The sequence below is a fragment of the Trichosurus vulpecula genome, chromosome 6 (assembly GCF_011100635.1).
Source record: "Trichosurus vulpecula isolate mTriVul1 chromosome 6, mTriVul1.pri, whole genome shotgun sequence".
Taxonomy (NCBI): Eukaryota; Metazoa; Chordata; class Mammalia; order Diprotodontia; family Phalangeridae; genus Trichosurus; species Trichosurus vulpecula.
Window position 1 is genome coordinate 46,315,930 of NC_050578.1, and position 19,290 is coordinate 46,335,219.

The window sequence follows — 19,290 nt, forward strand, 5'->3', positions numbered from 1 at the left end:
GTAATGTGACAACTGATTAAACCTGATAACTGATTAAACCCGTAGTAAACTTTGGAGTCTGTCTGTCTCAAAATGGAACCTGAGAAAGCTTAGGTCATCTTCCTTACAAACCATTTTCTTCCTATTTTGTCTTACATCTACAGATTCACCACTGAGGCAAAACTGAGTTTCAGTCTTGCCTTGTTTTTCTCCAGCACAAAAACAAGAATGGGGAAAGAAACAAGCATTTATTAAGCGTCTTCTATGTGTTAATATTTGTACCAAGCACTTTACAAATACCTGTATTTAAATGTAAATCTTTAAATGTAATCTTGGGAAAGAGTTATTATTTCCTCCACTTTACAGTTAATGAAATTGAAACACAGACAGAAGTGAAGTGACTTCCCCAAAATCACAGTTATTAAGTTTCTGAGACTGGATCTGAACTCAGGGCAGCTAGGTGTCACAATGAGCAGAGCACCAGCCTTGGAGTCAGGAAGACCTAAGTTCAAATCCAGCCTCAGACACCTACTAGCTGTGTGACCTTGAGCAAGCCACTTAAACCTATTTGCCTCAGTTTCCTTCTCTGTATTAGAGAAGGAAATGGCAAACCAGTCCAGTATGAAACCAGCATGAAAACCCCAAATGCAGTCACAAAGAGTTGGACACGACTAAACAATAACTTCTTTATGCTAGGCCTTAATAACAAGCACAGCAAAAGGAATTAAAATAGCTATAATGATATAGACCTTAGTCTATTTCCAGACAAGGACACCTAATATAAAGCCAGCCATAGAACTTGTTCCATACTTGGCTCCCTTTCCTTCAGTGTGCTGTTTCTGTAATAAGTTATAATGATTTCATCACAATGAGACTTTTATTGGGTTCACACCTTGAGAAAAATGTGTGAAAATGATTGTAAATAATTTTTTAAAAATAGGTTATCCAAGAATCTGCTTGGGTCTATGCATTGTTTCCTAATTCTTTAAAAATGGATTATTTTGTTGATAATTTTTCCAATGAGTTCTCATACCTTGTGCTATCGAGTTGATATTGGGTTCTCAAAACTTATGCCAAGGAAGTACAAGCTCTGGAACATGCCACCAAGCTGGAATGGCTTTGAACATGAATCTGACATAATTTGTTGTCTATACGTTACAGCAGGCCTAGTCTAGCTAAGTTGGGGGAAGCTTTTCTCCACAGGGTTGTCTCTGAGATGATAATTTGTTTTTAACCACCACCACTCATGAAGGCCATCTGTCAAGGGATAGAAATTTGTCATCTATATTCAAGGGAGTACCTCATTGATGAAAACACAGATGCTTAAGTATGGACATATTTTGATAATGATGATGATGATGATGATGATGGTGATGATGATGATGGGATATTTGAACTGAACTTCATGATTCATTGGATGCTTTACATGAATTGTTTCACTTGATCCTCTTAACTCTCTGAGATGGTCAGAGTGAATATTACTACCCCCATTTTTCAGATTCAGAAACCGAGTTTTAGAGAGCATAAGTGATTTGACCAATGCTAGTGAGTTACAGGGCAGCTAGGTGGGCCATGGATACATGAGTTCAAATCTGGCCTCAGACACTTACTAGTTGTGCGACCCTGGGCAAGTCACTTAATCCTGCTTGCCTCAGTTTTCTCATCTGTAAAATATACTGTATGTAAATGTAAAGTATTTTAAAATATAATTTAATGTAAATTTAAAATATAAATAAATCAAATGTAAAATATTTTAAAATTTAAAAAGAAAAGAATATTTAAAATAAATAATAAATTAAAAGAATATTTTATATAATAATAAATAATAAAGGAATATTTTTTAAAATAAAGCCGTGTCCAATGTAATATGGTAACTCTCTAATTGTTCACTTACTAGAGTGCAACAGTTCTCTGTGAGGTTAAAATGATTTTCATAATGATACTAAGAAATTATTTGATTATTAAAATTCTGTTCCCTTTTGCAACTACATATCTGTGTGAGATTAGAATTTTTTTATATCTTCCAACTAAAACAATATATCACAACACCTTGGACGCAGAAACAGATGAAAATCTAGATGTCTTCTATTCAGCTAAACAACAGCCTCTGGGGCCAGATTTGAACTCACGAAAATGAGTCTTCTTGATTCTAAGCCCCGTGTGCTCTATCCACTGTGACACTTAGATTGCTTCTTTACTGCAAATAAATGTTTGGTAGGTCTTGTTATAGTATCTAGATGCTAGAAACTAAGGTGGCGCACATCTATTCAGAGGCAAATGGTAACTGAATGTAATGGGATAATACCGAGCCATGAGAAATGATGAAAGCAATGGTTTCAGTGAAGCCTCAAAAAACACATAAACTAATGCAGGAAAGTGAGCAGAAAAAGAACAATTTATACGATAACCACAACAGTGTAAAAACAAACTTTAAAGGTTCTTAACTCTGACCAGAGCAAGGACCAATCACTCTTCTAAAGGACTAAGGAAGTATACCTGAATACGGGGTGATGGACCCAGCACGCTGAATGAGACATTTTTTAGACATGAATGATATAGGATTTATGTCAATTGACTGCATATTTTTTAAAAAGGGTTTTGCTATTCTTTCTTTTCTTTTTTTCTATTGATGGGGAGGGATGTGAGATGGAGAGAAATTGATTTTTGCTAATTGGAAAAAAAAACAAGTACAATTTAATTTTAAAGAAAGGAAAATAATCTGTTTGGGAGAGGATATTCTAGAGGTTACTATAGAACAGCAGCATGTGGAGACCCGCAAGTGTGGTACTGAAGAATTCCAAACCCTGCTTACTTTTAAAAGGTCACATATTGGTGAGGAGAGTTGGGGAAGAGATGGGGGAGAAAGGGTGGACTCTGGAGTTTCCAAGGCAGCCCAAGAAAACTGACTCTCTTCCTTCTCCAAAGCCACAGCCTGGCTCTGCCCCCAAAAGAAGGATGTGGGGCACTTTTTTTGGACTCCATTACAACACTACTATGTCTTTTATGCCCCCCAAAATGGGAAGAAAAGCTGGGTAAGATTCAGAGCCCTGGGCTTAATATCACCGTCCAATGAAGTATGATGAACAGCTCTTCATCTATTCATGACTCAGCCACTGATATGTCACTTTGATGGTGACGGTGACCCTTCCTAGGATGTCTTTTAACCTCTCTGTATCTCAGTTTCTCCTCACTTCTCAAATTATTGTGAAATTTAGCAAACCCTGTTTCAAAAAGTGTTTCAAAATTTTCAAATTTAAGCCATACTCACCCGTCCAAGAAGGTAGCGTTATTATTACATCTTATGAAATTATGTAGAATAATTGCCAAACTCCAGGCAGTTTGGAATAATGCTGAGGACGAGATATCGTCTCTTACGTTTTCCCTAAATACAATAAAAGGCTCTCACTCATTTCCCCCTTGCTGCAGCCTTCCCAGAGCTCTGAAATGCTTTTTTGTTAGTATAGACAGTGTGAGAGTTTGTGTCCCATATGAATGCGCAAAATTAAAACCAAATGCGAGAAAGTAGCAGCAGCAAGCAGTGCAGAAAAGCAAAAAAAGAGAAAGGGGGAAAGCGGGTAGAAATTGGAGTGAGGTAGGAAGAGTTAAAATGAACGTTTACTTGGTTACTCCATCCTCTGTGTAGGTGGTCCGATAGAACCCAACAAGGGAGCCATTCAGCCAGCCTTTGAAGTTCATGGTCAGGAGATAGGTGCTGTCTCCATCATTTGGAGGCAGCTCTTCCTCAAGTTCAATCACCACATACTCCTGCGCTGTGTACTCAAAGCACTGAGTGACTGGGACCTCCTCGCCTGAGGATTTCTTCAGCGTTGGAAAGGGCTCGGTGATCCACGTCTCCCGGAGATGCAGCCACAGGTATTTGGAGGATTGTGTCACATTGATGTGGATGGTGACTGTGCCTGTGTAAGTATCCTCTTCCATCACAGGCTTCACCTCCAGGTCGTAGTGCACAGGGTTGATGTGTGTGGGCAGCCGAAAACTCGTCCACGGGCCACTTTCATCAGTACTGGCAGGGCAAAGACTGGCCTCCTGTGGCGCGAGTGTTGAAGGTCCAGAAGTTGAAGATGCGGAGCCCGGGATCGTGGGGGTTTGTCCAGACTGCTCAGATGTCTTACAAGATCTGGTCAGTCCCACTGAAAGTCCTACTATTAATCCCACAGCAACCACCACTACGCAGATAATGACCACATGCGTTTTTCTTATACAGTACCTCTTAGAAGTCTCATACTCCAAAGAATTCATCTTGGTTTCCAAGGATAAGTATGAACCATGAAAAGGATACCAGATTTCACGACTTTCGGCAGACTTTTTTTTTTTTCAAATCTGGAAAGGAACTCCAGACCGACGGTCTCTGTTTTCTATTCCCACACCTCCTTTTTGGCCCTCCCATTTTCCTCTCCCCTCACATTCCTATTGGCCACTCAGTTAATGAATACTAACATGTTGGCAAACACACCCTTCAAGAGAGACGTACTCGTAAACCGGAGGGGGAAAGTGTTTGAAAAAGAGGCACTCAGTTGGTGGACGAAGACATCAAAGTCTGAGAAAGAAAACTATTTTTAGGACTACCCTTATAAATGGCAAATCTGCATGCCTCCCACTATCAGTCCTGCGCTGGAGTAAGTTAAAGCAGCGCTGGAGTGATCGGCAACTGGAGGATAGTTGCATGCCAAGACACTGTCAGCAACTCAGAGAGACAGAGACAGAGAAACAGAGAGACAGACAGACAGAGACAGACGGACACAGATACAGAGACACTGGCGGGGGTTGGGGGGGAGAGAGAGACAGAGAGACACAGACAGAGAAAGAAAAGCAGAGAGACAGAGGAAGAAAGAAAGAAGCAGAGAGACAGAGAGAGGAAAAAAGAAAGAAAAGAGAGAGAAACAGAAAAATATAGTGGGAAGCAGACAGAGACAGAGAGATAGAAAGACAAAAAGAGAAGCAGAGACAGAGAAAGAAGCAGAGGGGAGAGGGAAAGATGAAGAGGAGAGAGAGAGAGAGAGAGAGAGAGAGAGAGAGAGAGAGGGAGGGAGGGAGGGAGAGTTCCTGCCAAAAAAAAAAAAAAAAAAAAAAAAAAAAAACTTCTGCCTCCAAGAGTATTCCATTTTCCTCCCTGTTTTACTTTTTATCAGGAAAAATTCCGTTGAAAGTGCGTTTCAGAAAGTGGAATAAACAGCCTTTTTTCCCCAAAACTTTGACAGCAAAACAATAATTTCCTTTTTTTTTTCATATCATGGAATTACTCATATTCTGCTGACAGAATTCAAAGGACTCTGGTCCAAATCCCACCCTTGATACTTGTGTGACCTTGGACAAGTCACTTAATTTCTTAGGCCTCGGTTTCCTTATCTGTAAAATATAGGGTTGACCTAGGTGATCTCTGAGATCTTTCCCAGCTCTATAGCTAGGGTTCTAATATCGCATGTTTACTATCCATGTAACCTTAGTTTCCTCACCTATAAAATGAGTAACCTCTGAGGTCCCTTCCAATTCTAGAGCTATGATCCTAGGACCCTGCAAGTTACTTGTTGGAAATCATTTGCTTTGGGGAGACTTATTAACTGTTTCTGTCCACAAGACCTTCCAGGTACTAAGAACTCAGTGTTCTTATTTGTGTCTTCACTTTTAATTTTTCTTTTCCTGAAGTTGATCTGTCTGTAGCTTGTTTGTACAGAGTTGTTTGAATGTTATCTTCTCCTTACCCTTAGACCAGAGGTCCCCGAACTTATTTGGCCTACTGCCCCTTTTCAAAAAAACAATTACTTAGTACCCCTCCCACCCAGAAATCTACTTTCTTTAACCCTTTAAAAGTATCCTTTTTAATTTGCATCATTTTTAAGAATATAGTTTTTTTGAAAATGGCATCTTAAATTTAATAATTTATTGTAAATTTGTGGGTTTTTTCCTGCTTTGTTATTTTGATGATGCAATATTGCATCATATAATTATATAGTATTATATTGTAAACAAGTTATTATTCGCACATATTCCTGCTGATGCATGCTGGACTTGATGTTAATGAGCCACACATTCACCTGCCAGAACTTATTTGTTGAGACCGGGTGTTGGACTTGACCACTGATGAGGTATAACTTGCATTTTGGGTGTTTATTTGGAAAATAATGTAATCACTACAACTTTAACCCTGTTACACAACTCTGAAACATGTATGAATGGTTTTTCAAAATTTTTCTTATCTTTTCCTCTTTCTTTATGCTTCCACCACCCCCTTATTTTTATTCAAATCCCCCCAATTGCACCTGAGGCTACTACCACCCCCATCATTCCATCACCCCACAGGGGGTGGCATCACCAACTTTGGGAACCTATGCCTTAGACTATAAACTCCTTGAGGGCAGGTACTCTGTGCCAATTACACATAGTAGGCACTTTTAATAAATGTTTGTTGACTGACATATTTCATACATTATGACAGAACCATATTTCAGATCAGTCAAAACAGTATTAATGAGACATTAGATCAAGGGGAAGGGACAGATCCTTGAGTGGAAGACCTGGGGAAAGGAAAATGAAGAGAAAAAGAGAGGGAAAGGGAGAAAGAAGGCAGAGAAATAGAAAGAGTATAGGTCTTGGTTCTACTGGACATTCAGAAAGGAATCATAAGATTGACAGAAATCTTAAAGATCTCTTGCAGAAAGGTGTCATAGGGATGATGGAAAGAAGGTTGGATTTATGGAATAAGAGGACAAAATTCAAAATCTTGACTTTGCTGCAGACACTTGGGCAAGTCACAATTCCTTGGGCTCCAGTTTCCTCTTATATAAAACTCTATAGTCTACAGTCTATAGCCTCTATAGTCCCTTTGTGCTCTAAATATATATATTGCTATGATCCCCAAATCTACTTTCCCTTTTCCTCTCACCACCATATTCAAGACCTGTTGGTTCTACCTCCACTGTATTTCTGACATCTCTCTGAATTCCACTGCCACCACCCTAATCCAGAACCTCACTACCTTGTACCTTGTTGTTCAGTCCATGGGGTTTTCTTGGCAAAGATACTGGAGTGGTTTGCCATTTCCTTCTCCAGTGGACTAAGGAAGTAAGGAGGTTAAGTGACTTGCCCAGGGTCACAGAGCTAGTGAGTGTCTGAGGCTAGATTTGAACCTTCCTCACTCCAGGTCTGATGCTCTATCTGCTGAGCCACCTAGCTATCTACCATGTACCTAGGTTATTGCAATTGCTTTTTGAACAAATCTTCTCTCTTCTGTTTAATTCATACTTTACACCATGGCCAGACTAGTGTCCTCCCCACTAAGGTCTAATGATGTCCCTTATCTGTTCAAAAATCTTCAATAGTCCCCTGTTGTCTACCCAATAAAGTTCAAACTCCCTTACCTGACATTCCAGACTCTCCATAATCCAATCTATCTTATTAACCCTTATCTCTTATTATGAACTGGACTGTTATCTTTCCCCTACACACACCCTATGCTTCCCCACCCCAATGCCTTCCACTCAGGAATGTTCTTTCTCCCCCTTTCCGCCTACCCTTTAAAGTCCAATTCAGATGCCACCTCTTTCTTGAAGCCTTCTTCAATCCACCTTGTTAATTAACAGTGTATATATCCTTGGACCTTGCACAGTGCTTGGTTTTGTACCTTTTTTACACACTTACTGTGTACTTCCGTGTTTTACAATTATCACTATGTCTTATCCCTTTATTAGATTGCAATCTCCACAAAGACAGGGACTGTGTCTCATGGAAACTCCACATCTCCCATAACACTTAGCACAGTGGCAAATGCATGTTCAGTGGAATGAATCCAGTTCAACCTTCTTGTTTTACTGAAAAAGAAAATGAATCCCAGAGAAGTAAAGTGATTTGCCCAATGTCAACACAGCTAGAAGTCATAGAGGCAGGATGAGGTACTAAATCTCCCAGTCTCAAGGGCACCTTGGCAGTGCAGTAGACAGTGGGCTGGAATGATCAGCCCTGCAGAGAGAAGTATAAAATAACACCCCTTCCCCCACCTTCACCACCCCACCCCCCACCCCAAAAGGTAAAATAAATGACTCTTTCAATCACCCAAGAATGGCTCAGGGGGCAATGAAAATCAATGAAGCCAAAATGAAACAGGTGATTTCATTAACTTTTCGTTCCTTTTCTGGACAATCTGATAATACTTAGGGCTTTGCTAAGACACAAAGGGTGGCCATCAGCATTCCCTTCCTGTACTATTAGCTTATGGCTGCTAGGCAAGACTCACTGCCTTTACCACAGATGTCCCGGTTCATTGATAGAAGTCACTTGAGTTGACCCCAGAACAATTGGAGCCACCTACGCAAGGCCACCTGGACTGGAGTGCTAGGCCCACACTTGCAAGACTTGGTTCAAGCACATGAATGCAAATCCATTCTTGGGGTCTTGGGATATAGGGGGAAAAAAATCACAAAAGAACAAATAGCAAAGGATTAATTTTTCTTTTTTTTTCCCCTAGTTGTTCTCCCCCTGCCTCTATACTAAGTTCCCTTAAAGAACAGTTTATAAACTGTAAGTGGTAAAATGCTGAAAAGAATGGAAAATAAATAATTATAACATATTCTAGCTTTTTCTCATTTCTGAATTCATTTGTTAGCACTAAATCATTTCTTTGTACACAGAGAAAGTAAAAATAACTTTAGAAAAGCTCTTAATGAGGGTTTGTTGAATGAAGTTGAATGGGATGGATAATTGTGAAGACTTCACAGGGTATGTCTAATGGAGAGTTTTGGGGATTTGGCCTTGTAATTTTGGAAGGCATGCCCTTCCCCCTCTCTCTCAGATGTTAGAAGATAATGAACTTCCTGTGAGCTATTTGTTCTCTGATCCAGGAAGGGTCTCTCCTCCCCCACACCCCATTTCTTCTCCTAGACTTTCAGACAGCCACCCTGGCAGTTGAGTTCTGATAGGGAAAAACCTGAATGGACCAGATCAACCTTGGTCCTCTGTGTAGTTTTCACACCTAGATTGTAAGCCCACCTCCCAGTCAATGGTGAGAAGGAATAGAGGTGGGTGGGAATCTTTTCATTAAGACTATAAATTAAGGCAGGTTCCCTTTTACCTCGCCTCCTCCATTATGGAGGTGTGCCCAAATCTTGCAAGGTTTGTAGAATAGATTTACTTTGTTTCTCTTAAGGATGTCTCTCCTATTATTTAAAAATTCTGTCCCATACAAAGTCATTGAAATAATTTACTTGATGTCCTCAGAGTTCTCGGTAATATGGACCCCTAGCTTCCTATTCTGTTTTGTCTGCAGGAATAACGGAAAATATTAAACCTTGATGTACTTTTCCTCCACAAGGTATGTATGGGAGTTATCAGAGTATTGGGGTTTTGCATCTCACTACCCATTGAATTTATGACAAACCTTGTTATCGCCTCAGGCCATTAATATTCTGAGATCATCAGTTCTTTTAAAGAAATGGCTTGGATTTCCCTATGCTCGGCTCCCTAGGGAGGGGTCTCCGGCCAGCAGGGACCCTGATCAGGAACAACGAAGAGACAGGGAGACTGAAGTAGAGAAGTCTCATTTATTCGGGGTGGCAGCAAGGCTTTTATAAGAGTTTTAGCCAATGCTAGCTCCGCACCTGCAAGGAGGCTTATTGCCAATTAAGTAAAAGGTTTAGCGGTGTGTATGCCCTTGTGGATTCCCTGCACACGGTCTCATGGCTCAGGTGTTCCTGAGAGTGTGGAGACCCAACCCAGCCTGTTTGGTCTTGATTGGGAATGGAGGCAGTTCTCTTTTCCCATAGGCTGTGAGCCTTTAACAGCACTTAACATCCCTAATTGCAATTTGTGAGCTCAATCTATTTGGTTTAGTTTTCCTTTATTGTAAATTAAGTTGCTTGGATCTGTGTTTTTTAGAAGTGTATAGGTTTTTGCTATATTAAAATGTACAAAGTCATTCATTGAATTGGGTTTCCTGCTTGTTGTCTTTTACATTTCTGTGTTACTGGGTGTTGTTTTTTTTTTCCTTTGCATTGTCTTAATGGAGTATTTCTTCCTTCCTTCCTCCCTCCCTACCTTCTTGCCTTGGAAGGTTAGAGCACTGAGCACTTATCAAGGGTTGCTCAGCTAGTATGTGAGGGAGGCAGGACTTGATACCTCATGATGCCTCAGGTCTTTCTTTCCGGTGCCCAGACTGCCCTTTTATCCACTATACCCTACCTCTTTCTCAATGAGATTTACAAGTCCAGCAAAGGACAGAATCTGTGAAATGAGGTAAAATAGAATCCTAACCTTGTATGAAAATAAAAAGCATCAAGATGGCACAATAGATAAAGTGCTTGCCCTGGAGTCATGAAGATCTGAGTTCAAATGTGACCCCAAACTCTAGCTGTGTGACCCTGAGCAAATCACTTAACCTCTCTCAGCTTTAATTTCCAATGATGATGATGGTGGTGATGATGGAGATGATGATGATGTTCCTTCTTTTCCACCCAATTGTGTTTTTCTGAGTGTGCAGTTAAGGATCCTAGTTGTATTCTTTAGAGCATACATACATAGAAAAGTATTAAGGATCTCCCCAAAATTATTACCTCACTAGACAATCCATGGCAACACTTCCATAGTGAACTCAGATAGGAAATGTGATTCCTAACTCCATAAAGCATTTGACTCCTTATGTTTTCAATAGAGCCATTCCTTACATTAACAACCACTTCAAGATTTGCATTTATTTCTGATTTAAAGACCATATTTTTAATCAGTTTGTAGTTGATAAATAGTATAAGTCTAAGCAGCATGAGGCTATTTCTTAAAAAGATGGAGGTTTTTTTTCCCATTTTCCGAAACTTTGGCCACTTCGTTTGTGATGTGTTCAGCAATAGACATATATGCCAGTGAACTTTCTACATATTTAACATCATTGTGTTAAAGGTCATCTGTAATGGTAATTAAGGTGGGACTTTTTGCTGTTCTCTTAAATGCCTTTAATGATTCTGCCCTTTGTTTGAATGGGGCAGATAAAGAGAGATCTTTGAATGTTTCTCAGCCTTAAGACCATCAGGAGTCATTGACTTGTATATGGTGGTACTAGGGATTAACTTTCCCACACCCTAAATGGGATTTTTTACTCTTCTTTGAGTGCTTCTCAGCACTGAGGTAATTAAGTGCCCCAGGGCCTTGAGACTGGTATCTAAGCTCCAGGATTGGTGGTTGACTTTTGGGGCACACTCATGGAAGGAGTGTTGAGACCCTGGGCAAGCTGTAACTGCCGCCCCCCTACCCTGGCTTTGTAACCCAGATAGATGTTGGTGATTCTCTGGTAACTGAATTGTGATTTGAATCAGACGAGGTCTGTGTGTTGATGTTTGTAATTTCTGTTTGTATTTGCCTTGAAGTTCATGGGGCTGATTTTTTCCCCATGAACTAAGTGATTGATATATGTATGTTTAATTAAACTGAGATTGTTAACCCCTTAAAGTTGCTTTCCTTAGTAAAGCAGATCAAAAGAACCTGTGTTAGCAGCCTTCTGTGTGCTGGTTGTTGCTGGTTTTACGCAGTCACGGTAGCTGCTAGTGAGATTGTTGCTACATCATTGGACTTGTTTTATGCTACAGAGTTCATTTTGTAAGTATGTTCAGTTAATTCTTTCACTCTTAGCTAATGGGACCTTTCATATCTGTGCCTAAGAGAACAAATACCTATGTTCTTGTACTCGTAAAATGCTTCTCTAAAGACCTGTTTTGGGACTTGGCTTCTAGTAAAGGGTTTCACTTCACCAACTTGATTAAGCCTATTTTGGTATGCTATGAATCAGATGATTCCTGTTACCAGTCTAAACTTCCAACAGGACCTTCTCTTCCTAAATTTCTTGATCTTCTCAAGAACACTAACTCTACACCATGTTGAGCATAACAGTGCAGCACATTTAGTCCTCCTTAGTTCTTCTGATGAGGGCATAGTGTCTGGGAACCCCCATGAATCTGGAATACCATCTCTGGGAGCCCCCTTGAACTCTCCTTGAACCTTCCAACTAGACCTGGCCTTCCCCTAAGGCCAAAAGCTTTACATTCCTAGCCTTGCCCTTTGTTGTCCAGCTACTTCCCACCCTTGATACTATCAATATCCATGCCTTCAGCTACTTCCCACCCTTAATCCTGATCAAAATATCTATACTCTAGCCCTGTTAACCTGGCTCTCTCATTGTCTGTCATCTCCAGGTAGCCTTCAGCTATTTGCCCACCCTGGAGGCTGACCTCATCAGGGTCCCATCAAGCTCCTCCTTAGACTCCTCCTCAAAACCCTCCTTAAACCCCTCCTCTAGTCACCCCAGACCACCCCTCGATCCCTCCCACAATCTTTGTGTATATAATCTCCATCTTGCCTCCATGAAGGCACTCAGATTCAACCTAGCTCAGCTTAGATTAAATCTGGCCTGCTTGTGAAAACAGGCATTACAAAGGGTGGGATTTCTTAAGACAACCCATTGTGGTGAATCCTTAATAAACTTTGTCTTTTCCCTTGGCTGAGAAGGTTTGAGTCGAATATTTTTAGCAGGACCCAGCGTGTCGGTATTTTGGGGTCTCGAGCACCCTTAGAAACGTATGGTTTCCTACCATCATCATTTTTGCTTTAACCTCTTCACTTCCTCACATCATTTCCTCCTCCAGCTTTCCCAGATAGAGAAATACTTCACACTCCCATGCCTAAAAAAAAAAAGTGGTTGTGGTAAAGATGGAGAATTTGTTGAAAGGAAAAGGATCATCAACAGAGGTAGAGTTTTAAAAGCAGGGGCTGTGCAGAACCTAGAAACTGGATCACTGATGTATTGATTCAGCAGGTATGCCAACCAGTCCAATCCAACTGAATCCAGTCCAGTCCAGTTTAATACAAACCAATCCAATAAAGTCCAGTGCAATCCAGTTCAATCCAGTGAGCATTTATTAAGTGCTTACTACATTCAAAGCATCACACTAAACACTGGTGAATGTAAAACCAAAACAAACAATAAACCTTTGCTTGAAGAAGATTACCTTCTCCTGGCTTGATAATACTACTACTACTACTACTAATAATAATAATAAATATCACTTATGTAGTACTTCAAGGTTAGCCAAGTGCCAAACCTGTATTATCTCATTTGATCTTCACAACAACCCTGAGAGATGGGTGCTGTTATTATCTCCATTTTACAGATGAGAAAACTGAGGCAAAGAGATGTTAAGTGACTTGCCCAGGGTCACACAGCAATTAGGCGTCTGAGGTAGGATTCAGACTCAGGTCTTCCTGACTGTATGTCCATCACTTTTACCCACTGTGCCACCCAGATGCTTCTAGACATGGTTACAACATGCAAACTAGTCTATCTATACATGATAACGCATGGAGGAGGGAGAGAGTATTAATAACTAAGGGGATCAAAGAAAGCTTCCTTAAAAAAAGGCACCTGAGCTGAACCTTGAAGGAAACCAGGACCCCACAAAGAAGAGATGAGGAGAGAGTGTCTCCTAGCCACAGATCTAGGGAATAGAGTAGCCACTAAAGGGAAAAACAAGTAGCCCAGTTTGACTGAAAGGTAGCATGTATGTAGGGGAGCTAATATGAAAAATGACTTCACAGAAATGAATGTAAGGCTACTTTGACTTCCTCCCTGAGCTCTGTAATCACAGCTAAAAAGGGCTACACATGTATGTAACAGGCAAACCAGTCTAATCCAGGCTTATTGTTGATCAGTGGCAACTTCCCTTCCTAATGCGATCAGCTAAAGTTAGCTCCCAAGTTTCTTTCTTCTAAAGGAAGCACAGGGATAAACGTGGCCATCATCCAAAGTCAATGTTGTCCCAGAGATCCCAGAGATGGGGAATTGCTCCTAGGATGCAGACAGGTATAGCCAGGTTCTACCTAAGCAACACTGGCTCATGTGACAAGAGGAGAAGTAGGGAATTACAGAAACTGGGCAAAGCATAGGGGCAGGTGTGAAAACTGAAATTTGTAGATAAAGACTGAAGTCTTTTGAGTGATTAGGAATCTCCTTTATCAGGCCTTTATAATGGGCATTTACATGCTATGTGAAGAAATGGAAAATAAATGATTGAATCATTTTTTTTTACATGGGGTAATTTGTTTTGTTTGACTATACATATGTGTGATGGGTTTTGTTTTTCTTTCTTTCTCAACAAGTAAGGGAGAAAGGTAGGAGAGAAAATAAACAATTAGGAAAATCTGAAGTTTTTAAAAAATTAAATAGTTCATTAAAAACAAATGGGGTGGGGGGACAGCTGGGCCATACTTGATATGCATAGAAGGAGTCAGTGCTAGAAGCACATCATTTTGAAGCTATTGAGTCCACCTTTGGTGGAAATACACCCCTCTGTTCTGTGCCTCACTTGCAATTAACAGAGAATCATTGGACCCAGTTATATGTTGTTGATTCTCTAAAGAATCTCATATTATCTTAACATATGCATTGGGGTCACTTTCTTAGAAGAGAGCATCTAAGGTAGCATTTTTGCTCTGCCAAATAAATTCATATATGGATATAGATATAGATATATATTATATATATAATATATATGTATGTATGCAATAATCAATAAGCATAATGTGATTCTGTGTTCTCTTTGCCATTCAGTCAATTAGGTGATTGTAAAGATGTGGTCCATTGAAGACTGTAATCATTTATGAAAGCTTGCTGATTCTCTTCTCATACTCTTATCAGTTTTATACTTATAAAAGGTGTAGCTGATTCTCAAAAAGATTTTCTTGAGAAGGGAACAGTAACATAGGACTTAGGAGTTATTGACATTCTCTTGATTGCTTTTTTTGGCTGCTTTTTCCCCACAAGCATTTGGCGTTCCCTGGTCTTTCAGATGTCTTGAGATTTGATCCATCAATATCCTCAAAATTATCTTGCTTCTAGCACTGATTCCCTCTACACATACTTGAGTTCGTCCAGCTGGTCTTACAATTTTTCTTTTCTTAAAAAAGATGTTGTTAAAGCCCAGTAGCAAGGGATAGAAAGAGAAATTCCATTTAAAATAACTGTAGACATATAAAATACTTGGAAGTCTACTTGCCAAGTCAGATTTAGGAACTGTATGAACACAATTACAAAACACTTTTCACACAAATAAAGTCAAATGTAAACAATTGGAAAAATACTATGGATTTTATGCTCATGTGTAGGCCAAGCCAATATAGTAAAAATGACAATACTACCCAAATAAATAAATAAATATATGGATGGATATGGATATGTACCCATGAAACTACCAAAAAATTATTTTATAGAGCTAGAAAAAATAATAATGAAATTCATCTGGAAGAACAAAAGGTCAAGAATATCAAGAGAATTAATGGAAAAAATGTGGAGGAAGGTAGTCTAGCCATGCCAGATTTCAAACCATATTATAAAGGAATAATTATCAAAACAATCAGGTACTGGCTAAGAAATAGTGTGGTGGATCAGTGGAATAGATTAGGTATACAATACATTGCAGTAAATTTTCATAGTGACCTAGTGTTTGATAAACCCAAAGATCTAAACTTTGGGGACAAAAACTCATTATTTAACAAAAACTTCTGGGAAAACTGGAAAAGAGTATGGTAAAAACTAGGTATAGACCAACAGTTCATATGTATACCAAGATAAGTTCAAAATGGGCATTTAAACATAACAGGTGATACCATAAGCAAATTAGGAGAGCATGAAATAGTTTAGCTGTCATATCCATGGATAAGAGAAGAATTTAGAACCAAATAAGATATAGAGAACATTATGAAATGTAAAGTAGATAGTTTTGATTATACAAAATTAAAAAATTCTTGCACAAACAAAACCAATGCAACAAAAATTAGAAGGAAAGCAGAAAACTGGGGGAAAGTTTTTACAGTAAGTATCTCTGATAAAGTCTTCATTTCTCAAATATATAGAGAACTGAGTCAAATTTATAAGAATACAAGTCATTCTCCAATTTACAAATGGTCAAAGGATATAAATAGGCAGTTTTCAGACAAAGAAATCAAAACCGTCTATAGTCATATGAAAAAATGCTCTAAATTATTGTTGATTAGAGAAATACAAATTAAAACAACTCTGAGCTACCACTTCATACCTATCAAATTGGCTAATATGACAAAAAAATGAAAATTATAAATATTGAAAAGGATATGGGAAAACTGGGACTCTGATGTACTATTGGTGGAGTTGTGAACTGATCCAACTATTCTGGAGAGCAATTTGGAACTATGTACAATGGACTATAAAACTGTGCATGTCCTTTGATCCGGCAATATCACTGCTAGGTCTGTATCCCAAAGAGATTTTTTTAAAAAGGGAAAAGAATCTATTTGTACAAAAATATTTATAGAAACCCTTTTAGTGGCGGCTAAGAATTGGAAATTGAAGGGATGCCCACCAACTGAGGAATGGCCAAACAAGTTGTGGTATACAATTGTGATGGAATGTCATTGTGCAAGCAAGAAATGGCAAGCGGGATGATTTCAGAAAAAAAAAAAACCTGGAAAGACATGAACTAATGGAAAGATGAGCAGAACCAGGAGAATGTTAGACATAGTAACAGAATATTGTATGATGAGCCTATTCTCAGCAATACAATAATCCAAGACAATCCCGAAGGACTCGTGATAAAGCATGCTATCTGCCACCAGAGAAAGAATCGATATTGCTTGAATACAAACTAAAGCATACTATTTTTCACTTTCCTTCATTATTTCTTTTCCTCTTTCATTCATTCTTTTTTTGTTGTTTGTTTGAGTCTTCTTGTACAAAATGACTAATACGGAAATGTTTTACGTGATTGACCATGTAAAACCTATATCAGATTGTTTACCATCTCAGAGAGGGGGAGAGGAGGAAGGGATAGAATTTGGAACTAAAAACTTTTTTAAAAATGTTAAAAATTGTTTTAACATGTAATTGGAGAAAAATAAAATATTTAAAAAATAAAGTCCTCTTAGAACAAAGTTTTTTTGTCCATTAAGCATATATTTTCTATTTCCTCACACAGCATGTATTATATTAGATCATCAAAAGATGGAAATTATACCATCACTTATGGAGAGAACTGTTCTTTCTTGTTCAGTTTTTTTTTCAGTCATGCCTGATTCTTTGTGACCCCATTTGGGTTTTTCTTGGCAGAGATATCAGAGTGGTTTGCTATTTCCTTCTCCAGCTTATTTTACAGATGAGGAAACTGAGGCAAACAGCATTAATTGATTTGTCCAGGGTCACATATCTAGTAAGTGTCTAAGGCCAGATTTGAACTCAGGAAGATAAGTCTCCCTGACTTCAGGCTACCCTGTGCCACCAAAGTGCCCTAAGGAAGAGAATCATTTGTTATAATAGTTTTTATAGATCTTTTCCAATTTTGTTAGGTTATTGTTCTTGTTGCTAGTGTTCCAATTTCATCCTTAAATGCTGTTGGAATGATTTGTCAGTGTCTTTTACAAATTTATTTTTTGTAAACTTGTCTTTGACTCCACTACTTTTGCTGTCTGATGAGTCAATACCAATCATAAGATTTCAAAAACTTCTTTCACAAAACTTTGCACACTGTTTCATATTTGAAACTGGATGTAGTTGTCACATCTCTCCATTTGGCAAGGAATCAAGTATTTGTTGCCTGAAGCAATTTTTAGCCTATTTTTCCTCCATATTATATTTATTGATTGACATTAGTTCAGTTTCTATAGGAAATAAAGATGGTCTGTATCAATGTCTATTTCGTTGTACTGATGGAATTTCTCACTGTGAGAATCTTTTACTCCTTATTTTCTTTTTTGTTTTACTTGTTTCATCTTATGTAGGAAAATTTCTTATTTAGTAAGACAGTTTTCCCATCTAAGTAAATACAAAGAGACATTGCTGAAGTCTTTTCACTTGTCACTTAAGCAGAGAGGCCAGTTTACAAGAATAAACAAAGTTAGTGATCGCTTTTGATGGGAAAATAAACAGGGTAATCGTGGCTGATTATCTGTTTTTGATACCTCCTAATATGAAAGTATTTTGAGAATAAGGTTCTCAAATAGGACTGTAGTCCTTTACTGCTCCCATTGAGGACTGCTGCTGTTAATAATAGTAATAATAAGTAACCTCCTTATTTGCCATGTCTGCATGCCACCCCCTGCCTCCTATTTGCCAGGGTCCCCAAGATGCTCCCTGTCTTCTCCTTTCTGATTTATACTTGGAACACCATGTGTAATAATGGTTGACATAACGTGCTGGTGAATGCAAAACTTTGCTAATTATTGGTACTGTTCATCCTTTTTTTTTTTTTTTGGATGCCTTGACTAATGAGTGAATTGGATTTAAGTGAGGCATAGTTGTACAAAGTGGTCAGCCTCACATTCTCTTCCAGAGTCCAGTAGTGAGACAAAAATCAGGATGACTGTAGATGGCCAGGAATGCAGTGGATGACCTTGGTTTCTTTGGTCTGACCAAGTTCTAAGCATTCCACAACACCTGCTTCAGTTGCCTTCATGGTTGTTGGAACAAATTGTTCTCATTCGCCCATTCTTCTGAGGAAGTCTTCATATGCTTGGGGTAGGCACCTCACAACTCACCAAAAGCTTTGAGGCCTGTTGGTTACCTTCAACCTTGTTTAGCCTGTCTACCAAGATGGATTTACCACTGGGGTACAGCTGCTATCCCTGATATAGCTCCTTTTTTTTTGGAGGGGGGAAGGCAAAGCAGTTGGGGTTAAGTGACTTGCCCAAGGTCACATAGCTAGTAAGCGTCAAGTGTCTGAGGCCAGATGATTTGAACTCAGGTCCTCCTGACTCTAGGGCCCGTGCTCTATTCACTGCACCACCTAGCTGCCTTATCTGCTATAGCTTCTTGGAGCCACAGGTAGACACCAAAGGTAGATGAGCAGCCCTGCAAATGGCTTGCCAAGCCCTTACGCCAAAGATGCTATTCCTTCCTTAATACCCATATTCCCTATATATATGATATAAGTAAGATGTGGGAGAAAATTCACTGTATTGAGAATCAGAGGACCTAGGGTCAAAGTTTGTGGTTCTGGTACTTACTAACTATAAGTTAATATAACCTTGACTTTGGGGAAGGTAATTAGCCTCAATGGGAATCAGTTTCTTCATCTGTGAACTGAGAGTGTCAGATTAGATGACCACTGAGTTCCAATCCAGTTCTCAATCTGTGATTTTCTGACTCATCTTCTATTTTCGATCCTAAGTAGCTAATCTGGAGTAATGGGCAACCACACTGGCATACCCAGGACGGCTGTTAGTGCAGGTTCTTAGATCTGCTTTACAGAGGAAAGCAACTTAAAAGGGGTCAATGATCTTCTTTAATTACACAGAAAA

General features: G+C 39.1%; 1 protein-coding gene across 2 annotated transcripts in view; it reads right to left on the minus strand.

The window, feature by feature from the left end:
- LOC118853422 (glutamyl aminopeptidase) overlaps positions 1-4,344 on the minus strand; it is a 126,254-nt gene extending 121,910 nt beyond the window's left edge. For both annotated transcript variants that reach the window (XM_036763508.1, XM_036763507.1), the window contains exon 1: positions 3,599-4,344. In XM_036763508.1, the coding sequence (XP_036619403.1) occupies positions 3,599-4,239 (641 nt within the window). In that variant the 5' untranslated portion in view covers positions 4,240-4,344. The remainder of the gene's footprint in view (positions 1-3,598) is intronic.
- Between the last annotated feature and the right edge of the window lie 14,946 nt (positions 4,345-19,290).